This window comes from Trifolium pratense, linkage group LG3 (assembly GCF_020283565.1).
Source record: "Trifolium pratense cultivar HEN17-A07 linkage group LG3, ARS_RC_1.1, whole genome shotgun sequence".
NCBI lineage: Eukaryota > Viridiplantae > Streptophyta > Magnoliopsida > Fabales > Fabaceae > Trifolium > Trifolium pratense.
In genome coordinates, this window is record NC_060061.1 from 3,928,109 (window position 1) to 3,942,177 (window position 14,069).

General features: G+C 32.8%; 2 protein-coding genes across 2 annotated transcripts; both read left to right on the forward strand.

Moving 5' to 3' along the window:
* LOC123916338 (aluminum-activated malate transporter 9-like) lies at window positions 1–3,906 on the forward strand. Its single transcript, XM_045967775.1, has 5 exons — window positions 1–603; window positions 1,244–1,651; window positions 2,076–2,215; window positions 2,298–2,444; window positions 2,735–3,906. The coding sequence occupies exons 1-5, from the start codon at window positions 240–242 to the stop codon at window positions 3,425–3,427; spliced, it is 1,752 nt and encodes a 583-aa protein (XP_045823731.1). The 5' UTR covers window positions 1–239; the 3' UTR covers window positions 3,428–3,906.
* A 1,667-nt stretch (window positions 3,907–5,573) lies between these two features.
* Window positions 5,574–13,943, forward strand: LOC123914374 (DNA (cytosine-5)-methyltransferase CMT3-like). Its single transcript, XM_045965497.1, has 20 exons — window positions 5,574–6,133; window positions 6,363–6,397; window positions 6,769–6,865; window positions 7,942–8,049; window positions 8,169–8,288; window positions 8,662–8,761; window positions 8,854–9,068; window positions 9,164–9,229; window positions 9,800–10,063; window positions 10,191–10,249; window positions 10,740–10,806; window positions 10,923–11,252; window positions 12,002–12,070; window positions 12,178–12,264; window positions 12,370–12,457; window positions 12,771–12,886; window positions 12,972–13,076; window positions 13,191–13,234; window positions 13,322–13,495; window positions 13,626–13,943. Exons 1-20 carry the CDS (start codon window positions 5,798–5,800, stop codon window positions 13,795–13,797), a joined length of 2,652 nt encoding a protein of 883 aa, XP_045821453.1. The 5' UTR covers window positions 5,574–5,797; the 3' UTR covers window positions 13,798–13,943.
* Window positions 13,944–14,069: the final 126 nt, after the last annotated feature.

The following is a 14,069-nucleotide window of genomic DNA, read 5'->3' on the forward strand; positions in this document are numbered from 1 at the left end:
AGAAAACAAAGGAACCATATGTTATGTTTTTGCGGATACAATGCCATATCATTTCATGACCTATCACCATTCAACCTCCTCACACTTTTCTTTCCTATAATTCCTAGTATAATATCCATTCAATAATTTCACCTCTCTACACACTTCTCACATCATTTTCATATATACTACTAGTGTTCTCTTCTCTTCACAATATAATTAACAACTATACCATTGATCAATCTTCAAAGCAATCAATTATGGCTCCAAAGTTGGCGAAATCAGGATCATTTCGTTACAGTTTAGCTGAGAAGAAGGAGAAACTTCTATCCATGAAGAATACTACTGATCATGTTCATGGTTATTCTCAGATAGGTATTGGATTGCATCAACAACAAGAAGAATCTAAGATGATGAAATTTACCAAGAAGGTGAAGGTTGTTGCTAACAAGGCATGGGAAATGGGTCGTTCTGATCCAAGGAAAATTATTTTTGCTGCTAAAATGGGTCTTGCTTTGACTCTTATATCTTTCTTGATTTTTCTTAAAGAACCTTTCAAAGATATTAGCCGTAATTCTGTTTGGGCTATTCTAACCGTTGTCGTCGTCTTTGAATTCAGTATAGGTAATCTACATATTTTCATTTTATTTATATGCATGTAATTTTATTAGTATTTGATTTGAAAAATTAGTTCTATTGACTTGATTTGAATTATGTTGATGAATGAATGAACATGTTTGATGGAGGCAGGGGACATAGATAGATAGAGATAGTTAGAAAATTAATTCATTAGTATTTCACTAAGTGGGTCATATTTCGATTCCACTTGAAATAAATTTAATAGACCTTAAACTATTTTTTAGTAGATGTTTTCTTCCCCATATGTATCCATTGCTTCAACATCATGTATTTCCTCTAGTTTCATATATAAGCAAAAATTCATCTTCCATGTTCATTGAATAATTAATGTATGTGGTTCATATTATGGACGGGATACATCAGTTATTCAATAAACCTGAAAAAACGAATCTTTGCTATATAAGACAAGAGGGAGTAAGTCATTTTCTGAGGTGAATTGAGCTTTGAAATAGCATACACACATGTGATCGAAGGTGTGTTTGACATGTGCCAATGTCGGTGCCAACATGGTCAGTTTCAGCGTGTGTTTGGTGTTCGTGCCAGAGCTATGTCTGGTGTCTGTGTTTGTGTCACGAGTTTGATGTTTCAAATTATTTTATGATAAAAATGCAATGAAATTTTGCAGGGGCTACTCTGAGCAAAGGGTTTAACAGAGGATTAGGGACGTTATCAGCCGGAGGACTAGCTGTAGGAATGGGAGAGTTATCAGCATTAGCTGGAGAATGGGAAGAAGTTATAGTTATTATCAGTACCTTCATTGTTGGATTTTGTGCTACCTATGCAAAACTCTACCCAACTTTGAAGCCTTATGAATATGGTTTCCGTGTGTTCTTAATCACTTATTGCTACATTACAGTATCTGGTTATCATACTGGTGAATTTCTTGATACATCTATAAGTAGATTTTTGCTCATTGCACTTGGTGCTGCTGTATCTTTGGGGATCAATATCTGCATATATCCTATTTGGGCTGGAGAGGATCTGCATAATCTTGTGATAAAAAACTTCACCGGCGTTGCTACATCCTTGGAAGGTACGTATTTTGTAATAGGATCCGCATAATCTTGTGATCATATTTAATTTGTAGTTACTATAGGCTACCATGTGAGGGTATGGGTTGGCGCAACGGTAAGGTTGATGCCTTGTGTGACCTCTGTGATCTCGAGGTCACATTTTCAAAATTTGAAATCAGTCTCTCAGTTTGCAGAGATAAGACTGTATATATTGATACTCCCTAGGCTTCAACTCATGTGAGCCTCGTGTACTACGACTCATTTTTTAACTACTTACCAACAATGTTTTAAAAACTAAATCGAACGGTTGAAATAGTTGAATTATGAACCAATACTATCTATCTACGTTTCAGTTATTTGATCACGGTGAGTTTGACAAAATTACAGTTCACACTTCACCGTTATTCCGGTTGAATTGAACAACTTTGTTGAATTTATTTTCAGGGGTTGTGAATCACTATCTTAATTGTGTTGAATACAAGAAGGTACCATCCAAAATCCTTACTTACCAAGCATCTGCTGATGACCCAGTTTACAGTGGCTACAGGTCAGCTGTTGAATCAACAAGTAACGAGGATGCATTGGTATTGTACTCTAATTTCTGTCTGTTTCATGAATATTTATTTATCAACTTAATGACTCATTGCCACGTGTTAGTGATTGAAGCTAGGATTTGCTGTGTGGGAACCACCTCATGGTCACTACAAAATGCTTAAATATCCATGGAAGAATTATGTCAAAGTTAGTGGGGCTCTTAGACATTGTGCATTTACGGTCATGGCCATGCATGGATGCATACTTTCTGAAATTCAGGTACTTCTAATTAACTGCAAACTTTTCTACAACACTATTTTGGTTCTCAGTGCAGAGCATTTGAAACTTATATGTGCAAAATTGACATGGAGTTACCATAAAGTACATGGACTACATTAAAAATGCTTGTCACAAACAAGGACCAAAAATATAATTCCTGTGACTTATAAGTTTGTTTCTGCCTTAACCTACATCCTTATTTTGAGATTAAAACATTGACACTTGACCACTTTATAATATCTTATTCCTAAAAAATCTTGAAAAGACTAAACTTTTTTCTTGATATATAGGCCCCGGCTGATAAGAGACAGGTTTTTGCAAACGAGCTTAAGAGGGTAGGTTCCGAAGGAGCGAAAGTGTTGCGCGAACTTGGAAACAAAGTCAAGAAGATGGAGAAACTCGACAGGGGGGATTTGTTATACGAAGTACATGAGGCAGCGGAAGAATTACAACAAAAGATCGATAAAAAATCTTACCTCCTTGTAAACTCAGAGCTCTGGGAGATTGGAAACCGTCCTAGAGATGAAAGTAATGGTGATCATCCTAAAGGCCTATTTAACATGGATGAAGATAGAAAGTTTCTAGAGTACAAGTCTCTAAGTGAAGCTGTACTTGATCTCAGATCAATTGAAGTTCAAAATAATTGGGATGAAAAAACTACAAATGATAGTAATAACCATGCTGTGCCTGCTTCCAATGGTTCTGAAAACATGTACATGAAACAAATGTCTTGGCCTGCTCATGTTTACTACAAAGCTGAAGCCAAATCAAAAGAGGAAGAATCAAAAACTTACGAAAGTGCTAGTTCATTGTCGCTAACAACATTTACGTCGCTGCTGATTGAATTTGTGGCAAGGCTTCAAAATTTGGTGGATTCATTTGAAGAATTGGGCGAGAAAGCTAACTTTAAGGACCCTCTTGAACAGGTTGTGGTAACATCTGGTGGGTTTTGGACCAGATTTTGCAACTGTTTTAAATTCTAGGAGTATTGACTAAATGGAAAATAACAAGAGGCAGATCTCCAAATTGTGAATCTGCATTGCTAATGATTTTGAGTTACCATGAAAACCCTCAAGTTCTTGATGAATAATAGGTTGTAGTGTGACCTCTTCTGTATTTGTGGATGCTGGAACTGGAACTAATGTGACTTGTATCTTATACCAAGTCGAAGGCTAGACGAAAACTGAGACTGATACTCTACAACAGCTAGGTAGTAACTCTACCGGTGCAGTTGCTGGCTTGCTGCATAAGATCCATCTTTTGAAAACTGCAGGAGTAGTCTTTAGAAATAGAATAAATAATCTACCTTTTTACATTTTATTTTTAAAATGTATACAAATCGCCGTATTACCCTATATATACCATAATGTCAGAAAAATCACAGTTTTTAACTCAATGTATGGAATATATGACAAACAGTATTAGCAAAAAGAAAACGTACTAAACGTTTTGTCATGTCTAATTTTTGTCCAGCTTGCAGAGTGATCTTTACTCACTTTACTGCTGTAAGTATTCTATTTCCTTGACCCCAAAAAATCTATCTACCAATTCAATACATAATGGTATTCTTTGAGAGAGAAAAAAGTAAAGAGGTTCAAATAACCATATCATATGATGTTCATACCGTGTTATCTTCATTTTGTACATCATTTTTTGTATTTCTATATCGTTATTGAATGATTTAATACAGACACAAGACAAACACCTAAGTAGTATAGATTTATATTAGTTCAATCCTTGAACTAAAATAAACTTGACTGGTCATGTACTCATGTTGCTTCCTCCGAAAGACGGCATGTTGGCACAGCAAGCAAATGTTTGGCTCTTGGGATTGAGAGACCAAATTTTTCGGTCATGTCCAAATCATTTGGAGTCATATTCGAGGGAAGTTCCCAAGAAAAGCAATGTACCAATTGAGCGACAATCAGTTTAACCGTAATTAGTCCAAATGTATTCCAGGATATCCTCTCCGACCATAACCAAATGGTATAAATTGAAAATCATGTCCATGGTAGTCTAAATTTTTACCTATTAATCTCTCATGATAAAATTCTTCAGCGTTATTAGACCATACCTCAAAATCTCTTCCTATTGCCCATAAATTCACAAATTACTCTTGATTTTTCAAGAGTACGAAATAACCATGAATCGTAGCGTCCTCTGTTGACTTGCGTGGCACAAGTGGTCCTGTAAGATATAATCTTAAGGTTTCCATCCCACTACCACACACTTCTTCATTGGTACATGTCATCAACTTTGTCAACCTCTAACTAATTGATGGCTTTCAATCTTTGAGAAGATTTCATTTTTTTTACAAACAATTTATTGATTTTTTTACAATTAATCTTCTTGGATTTTGCAACAGCTTCCAAAAATTACCACGAACCTCTTTCCCATATGAATCTCACTTACTACGTACTTCACCATGATTCTACAAGCGATCAAATGTCAATTTCTCCATATGTTTCTAATTCAAACGTTGGAAGGCAGTGGCTCAGTCGTTGTTGGCAGCACCGTTTGCAGCCAAAACCGTTGTGAATGCCTCTCTCAGTCGCCAATGCAAGAGCAAAAGACGACGACAAATGAGTGTTGTCGTTCATGTCCACACAAAGCCAAACACCTTCATAAAATGTTGTCTCGGAAGCACTGCATTAAGCATCACCCATTTAGAATTGTTTAACCAGTTAACAGGCAAGATATTGGACATGGACTAATGAATGAAAGTGTCTTTGAGGGTGTGTCCCTAACATTACTCTATTTCAAATTCTAAAATTTGAGCGAAATACTTTTTGTCTCAATTTATAAGTAATAAAAAACAATTTTTTGCGTCTAAATTATAAGGAAAAAGATAAAATTTTATCATTTTCAATATTTATTTTTACATATTATCATAAAATAAAATGCATATTACATTTAATTTGCTATTTCTTTCATTTTTTCCATAATCAATAACCAATAAAAATCATCTTTATATCTTCCATAAAACTTATTTTTTAAAATTTTGTTTACTTAAAATTATTATATTTTACTTTTTCTGATAAGTGTGAAATACTTTTTTTTTTCACTTATAAATTAAAACGGAAAAAATATTTATCAAAATTCAGAGAAGCACAAGAAAAGGCCAAACCAAAACAAGTCCAACCGTAAAACGGCCCCATCAAGCCCATAACCCAAATCCTTCCCGCGTATTAATTCTAACGGAAAAAAACCCCTTGAATTTCGCCTTCCCGCTCCCCCCAATCTCTTCAAAATTTCAGCGCCTAAATAACTTTCCCTTTCTCTTCCATTTCCCAAAACCCTCACACTCTCTCTCTAACCTAATTTTTCAATTCTCTTCCCAATCTCTTTTCACCATGGCAGGTAAGCGCAAAACTAGGTCATCCTCCACATCTGCCATCGGTGACGCTGTAACCTGCAATTCAAATTCCGGTGACACTCAAACCAAATCTACAAAACAGACGAGGTCATCCTCATCCTCGTCGCAGAAGAAATCTCGAAGAAAGACAGATCTGGATATTGCTTCTTCAGGTGCGGAAAAGAAGCAAGCGAGTGAAGCTGTTCGAGTGACTGTTGATGGTGTTGACGGCAACGGTGGTGGTGATGTTGAAGTTTCTAACTCCAAATTTCTTGGAGATCCGGTTCCTGATGAGGAAGCTAAACGGCGGTGGCCAATACGGTATCAAGAGAAGGTAAATTTATTTCTACAGAATTGTTGAAAAGTTGAATATGATGTGTGAAAATGTTATGTGATTTTATTTTGTAAATCTGTGTTAATGTAGATTTATGCTCCCTTCTGATTTCATTGAAAATATCACTTTTTCAAAGTCAATTTTTACTTATCTATTGAATTTTGATCCGATAATATTTGACAATTGTCACCTATTAATTCTATTAATTCTATCTTATTTTATGATTTAGGAGAAGAAGAAATCCAATGGTTCAAAGTCAAATAGGTAAGTTGTAAATTGTGAGAATTATTCTTTAAAATTATTGTAATTATTGTAATATCAACAAAAACCTGTTGGCTTAACCCACATTGGTTGGCTTAGCGTTGAAGGATTGTGACCTTGGTATTTGCTCTTCTTAAGGTCTTTGGTTTCAATCTTTCCGGTGCCATGTCCTGTATTAAGTTACTCCATACATTATGAAGTTCTAACTTTAAATGGGCATCCTAGCACATGGACATCGATATTAGTGTCTCTTAGATTGATTGATCTTTAAGCTGAATATCGAGTCTTAAAATTAATCTATTGGCTTGTAGGGTTCTTGTAATGCTTTTTTGGTGTTGAGTATGTTGATTGATGTTTGTTTTTATGCACTATAGTGATAATGAGGAAATTATTCGAGCTCGACATCACTACACGCAGGCATATGTTGACGGGGGTGCGATTTACAATCTCTATGACGATGCACATGTGCAAGTGAGTTCAATTGATTGCAGTCTTTATCCTTGAGTTCATTTATCGTTTTGTCATTGTTTGTATACATGATCTTACAACTTGTATGATTACAAAATGAATAAAAACCCATTTCAAGCTTTTAACTACAAATTTTCTACATGTTTTTTTGGTTTACCTGTACAAGCATGCTCCATTATGATAAATAGTTAGATTATAATTAATTAAATAATTTAGATGTTCAAATTTATGTTATTAAAGGCTTATGTTTGGTTTGTAGCCTATCATAGTCTTATTTTTAGGTCTGAGCATGGTTTTTTGAAAGTCTCATGTTAGCTTGTTTAATCTATTATGTACGAACATATTCAAATAAATCATTATTTTTGTTTTAATAGACCAATGAACTAAAATACTGACATACTAGGCTTATAAGGCTTTTTTATTGTTCGTAGTGTGGCCTATTTTGCTAAAAATAGCCTTAGCCTGGTTTATTTAAAAAATAGTTTGGCTTGACTTGGGCCTGAATAGGCTAGGCGGTAGACTCATGTAGGCTGACTTTACCTATTCCCACCCTTACCGATTATAGACTTATTCACTCTTCCTCAATACAAGACTCTGTTTGATAATAATAGGCGAGGTTGACAAAATGACCAATATATCCTTGAATATTAGAATTCAATGTTGTTAAATAGTGGCTATAGCAGCTCTATGGCATAGCAAAATTTGAGCAAGTTGCCATGGTTCTGTGATATGCTATTTTATACAAAATGTTATCAATTGAGTTTCATTTGTAGGAAAAGATTTTCAGTTTGTGATTGTTTTGCCACTTCTGAAGTGTTGATGCCTACTTTGCTAATATGATTATCAGCTATTATGTCACATAGTAATAATATGGTCTAGTGCTTATGGCTCGAAGCCAAGCATTTTTTGTTGTTGATGCTTCATCATCAAGCTGAATATTTCTTAGTGTTTGTTATGGAAATATGACTTTTGTTTTAGAATCATGGTCTACTTGTGATGAGAATTTAGTTTACTAAACATTATATTTTTAACTTGGCTAATCCCAAATATGATTAATATATATATTTTTTAATATTTAGGGCGAGGAAGGAGGGGAACATTATATCTGTAAAATCATTGAGATGTTCGAGTCGATTAATGGGAAATTGCACTTCAGGGCACAATGGTATTATAGAGCAAATGACACCGTAAGATATCTCTTATGACATTATATATATATGAGGTTTCTTGAATCGAATCAGAAAACCTTACCATTATGCTTGAGCTGTAATTGATTTAGTTTGAATACATACATAATATGTTGTAGGTCATTAAACATCTTGGACATCTTATCGAACCAAAGCGAGTTTTCTTTTCAGAAGTCCAAGATGACAATCCATTGGATTGTCTTGTTGAAAAATTAAACATTGCTCGATTACAACTAACGGTAAGTTACCAGATTTTTTATATTGTTTTCTTTCAGTTTTCTATTATAGTTATTATTGTTAATTCTTGTTATCCTAAAGGTATCTTAAATATTGGAGTAATTCTAATAGTATGCTAGCAGAAAAAAGATTCAAAGTGTTTAGGAGGATGCCATGTAGAAATTTTAGACGAAATCAACTCAATATAACAGAAAGGATAAACTTATGTTGACATTAGCAATGTTAGAGACCAACTTAAAATTTAAAATAAATATAAGGGACCAAATATTCAATTAAGCTTATTTAAAACTGTGATGCAATTTAAGTTTTTTGCTTTGAGGATTTATTTAGAATTAGTTATAGTATTTCATGATTTTGTTATTAATTTAATTTCAGGTAGATTGTGATGCAAAGAAGGAAAAAATTCCACCATGTGATTATTACTGTGACACTCTCTATCTTCTGCCATACGCTACATTTGTTAAATTACCATCAGGTTAAATTTCATCTTTAGACTTTTAGCAGATGTGATTATTTCTCAAATTTTAAATTCTTTCTCATATTTTATTTCAAAAATTGGCAACTCAGAAAACAAGGAAACTGGTAGTGAGACTTCCTCAACAATTTCTTCTGATATTGAAGTAAATGGTAAATCAGAGGTGAACTCGAAACCTGCCAGCACTTTAAACAGTGTCGAAAATAAACAACCAGAAATGAAGTTGCTAGATTTGTATTCTGGTTGTGGAGCAATGTCAACTGGTCTATGTCAAGGTGGAATTCTATCCGGGTCGAATATTGTTACGGTGAGTTCACTTTTCTTGCATAGGAAAACATTTAATTAAATCCTTAATGATTTTTTCTTTGTTTTGATTTAATGTTATCTACTGTTTTTTAATAGAGATGGGCAGTTGACATTAATGAAGATGCTTGTAAGAGTCTTAAACTAAACCATCCTGAAACTGAGGTAATTGTTTTTAATTCTGTTTTTGTATTTTTGCATTTTTTTAGACTGTATTCATTCATGCAAATATTGTCTTAGCTTGCTCTTTATGTTGCATTAATTTAGAAAATAAATTGTGTTAAGATTTTGGACAAAGGATGCATTTGTTTTTATTTCTATTTATTTTATTGATCATAGCTAATTTCATCTATGACCATTTTCATGTAAATAATCAATTTTGAGTCTTAAGCTAGTTATATGTCTAATTTTGAGTTCTGTCAAAAAAAAGGTTTAATTTTGAGTTTTTACTAACAATTTTTTTTAATTAGTTTAATTTTCATAATCTTTACGTTCTTAAAGGCAAACAATTTTGAGTCCTTAAATTTATTCAATTTAATAATATTAAATTTTAGAAACACTCTCATGGATCTCCATACTAGCTACTTTCTAAAAATAACAAACTTGCAATACTAATCTGCATGTGTAGTAGAAATGGTTGTGAGATTCTAATTTGTTCTTTAATTAATACAATCATATAATGATTTTTTAATGCTAAATTCTATCTATTCTAACATTCTTTTTTTCTAAATTTAGGTTCGAAATGAAACCGCAGAAAATTTCCTTTTGTTATTGAAGGAATGGGAGAAGCTATGTTGCTACTTCTCCTTAATAACAAATATGGTTCCACATGAAGAATTTACAAAACTTTTTAATGAGGAAGTGGAAGAAGATGATAGCGCTGAGATTGAAGAGAACACCGGTGAAGAAATCTTTGAAGTTTTCAAAGTACTTGCTGTATGTTATGGTGTTCCAAAAACCAAAAAGAAAATCAAAAACAAACTTGGGCTATACTTTAAGGTAAGCTTTGTTCAACTGAACTTTCTATTTATTTCTTCCTGATAGGTTAAAATACCTTATTTGTTTTGCTCCTCTATCCTTGTTACAATTATCTTGAACAATTTTATTTTTTTATATTGCATGTTAGGTTTCTTGGAAGGGCTATGGTCCTAATGCAGATTCATGGGAACCTATTGAAGGTTTAAGGTGAGCTACGATGTTTCAAAAGAAGAGATAAAGTTTGGGAAGTGTAGAATTGATTTGAAATGTCTGAATGTTCTTGAATATAATTGGTTTTTGCCTTAAATTTATTATTTAACTCATTTTCATGTGAATGTATCTAAACATACTTAACCCTACATTTAACTCACTTTTACAAACGTTGTTCAAAATCAATTGTTGCTGCTCCATAACCAAACATATTCTTAGTTTTTTCTTGCAAATTCTTAGAAGAATAGTTTGATGTAAATGTAAATGCTCATATTTGGTTGATTTTGTAATATTTAATTTTTGAAATGGTTTGTAGTCTCCATTGTTTTCTGATATGTATTTTGCATAGTTGAAACATGAAATTAACTTGGGATTTTTATTAGATGTAGCTTCTATTAGTTGCCTCTTAAATTTCCCATTTATGGTAAATGGTGGTGTCTTTTTGTTTGTTCAAGTTTTGATAATTGAAATAAACTTTATGCAACAGTAATTGTAAGGAAAGAATAAGAGATTTCGTGATTCGAGGCTTTGAATCGAACATCTTACCATTGCCGGTAAGTTTCTACTGATTTTGTAAGATGTAGATTTCAATATATTATGATAGCTGCATATTTTAATTAAGCAATGATTCTTTTTTCTTTCAAAGTTGTGAACGATTGTTTTTATGCAGGGACTTGTGGATGTGGTATGCGGAGGTCCTCCTTGTCAAGGAATAAGCGGCTTCAACCGCTTTAGGAACGATCAGAATCCTTTAGAAGATGAAAAAAATCAACAACTAGTTGTATTCATGGATATTGTTCGGTATCTTCGGCCAAAATATGCATTGATGGAAAATGTTGTCGACCTTGTTAAGTTTTCAGCCGGTTATCTTGGAAGATATGCGTTGGGGCGTCTTGTTCAAATGCACTATCAGAGTCGCATGGGAATTATGGCGGCAGGAGCTTATGGGCTTCCACAGTTTCGGCTACGTGTATTCATATGGGCTGCCGCACCTTCTGAGGTAAATCTATTGTTCGCTGGTGTCACAAACCGACCTTCACCTATTTGAGCTGAAATAATGTTCATGTTGTTGCCAAATTAGTTTTCTCTTTTATTAACAAAATACAATCACTAATAACTAATAACCTTTTCATTTTCTTTTTAACTTCTCCGATATGGTTATGTGCTATATATTCGTCGACTCAAATATTAAATTCACATCTTTGTTCCAATATGGTTAGGTTTTTTGAAATAATTTCTAATTATTTTATGGACCCTACCCTATAAATTTTTCTCTGATAAAGAATAGTGAGTGCTTGCTTAGATTCGCATATGAAGATAATTGTGTTGAGAATGCATAGTTTGGTTTATATGTAGTTTAAAATATTGATCGGTTACTAAGTTGGTGAGTGTTTTGTTGTTTAACTGAATCATAGTTCGATTATAAGATATTTATTAGATAAAAATTAAAACCTTCACATTTGGACTTTGTTGAGTTGTAGAAGTTAATCTCATTGAATTTATTTATTTTCTTAAGAATGATGAAAAGTAAATTTATTTGTAATGGGTTTCAATTTTTTTTCCTAATTACTTTGAACTTGTTGGATTGATTTTGGATCAACTTGGGTTGGTTTTGTGATTAGCCGATGTTTGACATTTCATCTAAATTTTTATTTTAATTTTAATTTAGTTGATCAATTATGTTTCATTTTCAAGTTATTTTTATTGAAATGTTGTTTTTGTTAAATTGAAATTCTTTGTATTTTGCAGAAGCTACCTCAATTTCCATTTCCGACTCATCATGTCGTGGTACGAGGTGTTATTCCTTCGGAGTTTGAGGTATAGTTTATTTGTGAATTGCCTTGAATAGTTTTTTTATTGGAGTAATGCTACATGTACATTTGAAGCAGAAGATTTGGTATGAAGGATGTTTATAATGCTTGCAGGGAAACACAGTTGCTTATAACGAAGGGCATACTGTTAAGCTGCAAAAGATACTTGTATTGGAAGATGCTATTTCCGACTTACCTCCGGTATATTTTATACTTTTTGTTGTTTTCTTTTTTGATTTTTTTGTTTGTTTTTGTTTTTGTACCAATATATGCATTAATTTATAATTTTGTCACCAACGTATTCAGATTGAAAATAATGAAACTCGAGATGATATGCAATATGTCAATCCTCCTCAGACAGAGTTTCAAACGTTCATTAGATTAAGTGAAATCGGTAAGATGCTTTTATAGGCTTTAATATGTCTTCGATGTAGAATGATGTTCATTTATTCTTTACAACTTATCTTTTAGAGTGGTTTAAACTTTAAATTGAATTGTCAAGAATTTGATATATGCTAACTATAAAGTAATTATATTTATTACTATCCACATTCTTTCGGTAATACTAATATTTTGTTCAAGTATATAAATGATTTATTTGATGCTCTTTTTGAATTGCCAAATTATGATAAGTCTTGCACACACAACTTTTCACGTGAGTTTACTTGCCAAAGTAGCAATTTGTGATTTTTTTAAGTGATGTGCAGAAATGTTAGGTATTTCAGCTGAAAAAAAATCTTCAAAATCCTTGTTGCATGATCATCGTTCTTATAAAATGAATACCGATGATTATCAACGTGCGTGTCTGATTCCAATAAGAAAGGTATTTGATGATCCTTTATATTTTATTTGCTACAAAGAAAGGTATTTGATGATTAACAATTATTGTATATATACTATGTTGTCAGGGAGCATGCTTCAGAGATTTACGAGGTGTTCGTGTACGTGCTGACAATAAAGTTGAATGGGATCCTAATGTGGAACGTGTATATTTGCCGTCTGGAAAACCATTGGTAATAAATCTTTTAATTTGATAACACATGAAAATTAATGATACTATTACTAGCTTAGTATTCCAGACATATAAACTGCATTGATTAGAATTTTTTTTGTTACATGTACTTTAGGTACCGGATTATGCAATGAGTTTTGTGAATGGAACTTCGTCAAAGTAAGTTTTTAACATAAAATAAATAAAGTAATTTTGATTAATGTTAGATAATTAACTCTGATATTGCTTGTGTTGGTATATTTTTAGACCATTTGCTCGACTATGGTGGGATGAAACTGTTCCAACTGTTGTGACGAGACCTGAACCTCATAATCAGGCAATTTTGCATCCAGAGCAAGATAGAGTGTTATCCATTCGTGAAAATGCAAGACTTCAAGGTTTTCCCGACTTTTATAAGTTATGTGGATCTGTAAAAGAAAGGTAACCGACAATGTTATTTCTGTTTGCAATCATATGATTATATTCACAAGGAAGCAAAATTCAAACATATTGATTAAGTAGTTTCATTTAAAATAAACTTATACTAACATACGTGTATATTTTCATATAGATACATTCAAGTTGGGAACGCAGTTGCAGTTCCGGTTGCTCGAGCTTTAGGATATAGTCTTGGTCTTGCATTTCAAGGTGTTGCTGGTGATGGACCATTGTACACATTACCTGATAAATTTCCTATGATTAAAGAACATGTTTCCTCTGAATTATTTGAAGAAGTTGCTTAATGTAAGTTAGTTTGTATGATTATAATTTATCAGATAATCAGAAGTTGAATTTGTATGATTGATGTTTTTTTGGTGGAATTATTATCATTGTTGTATAACAATATTCTTCAACTTTGTTATTCAATAGTTAAAAAACTAGACGAAAACTGAGACTTGGATTCTCTACAACAGCTAGGTAGTAACTCTACCATTGCAGTCGCTGGCTTGCTGCATAAGATCCATCTTTTGAAAACTACAGGAGTAATCTTTAGAAATAGAATAAATAATCTACC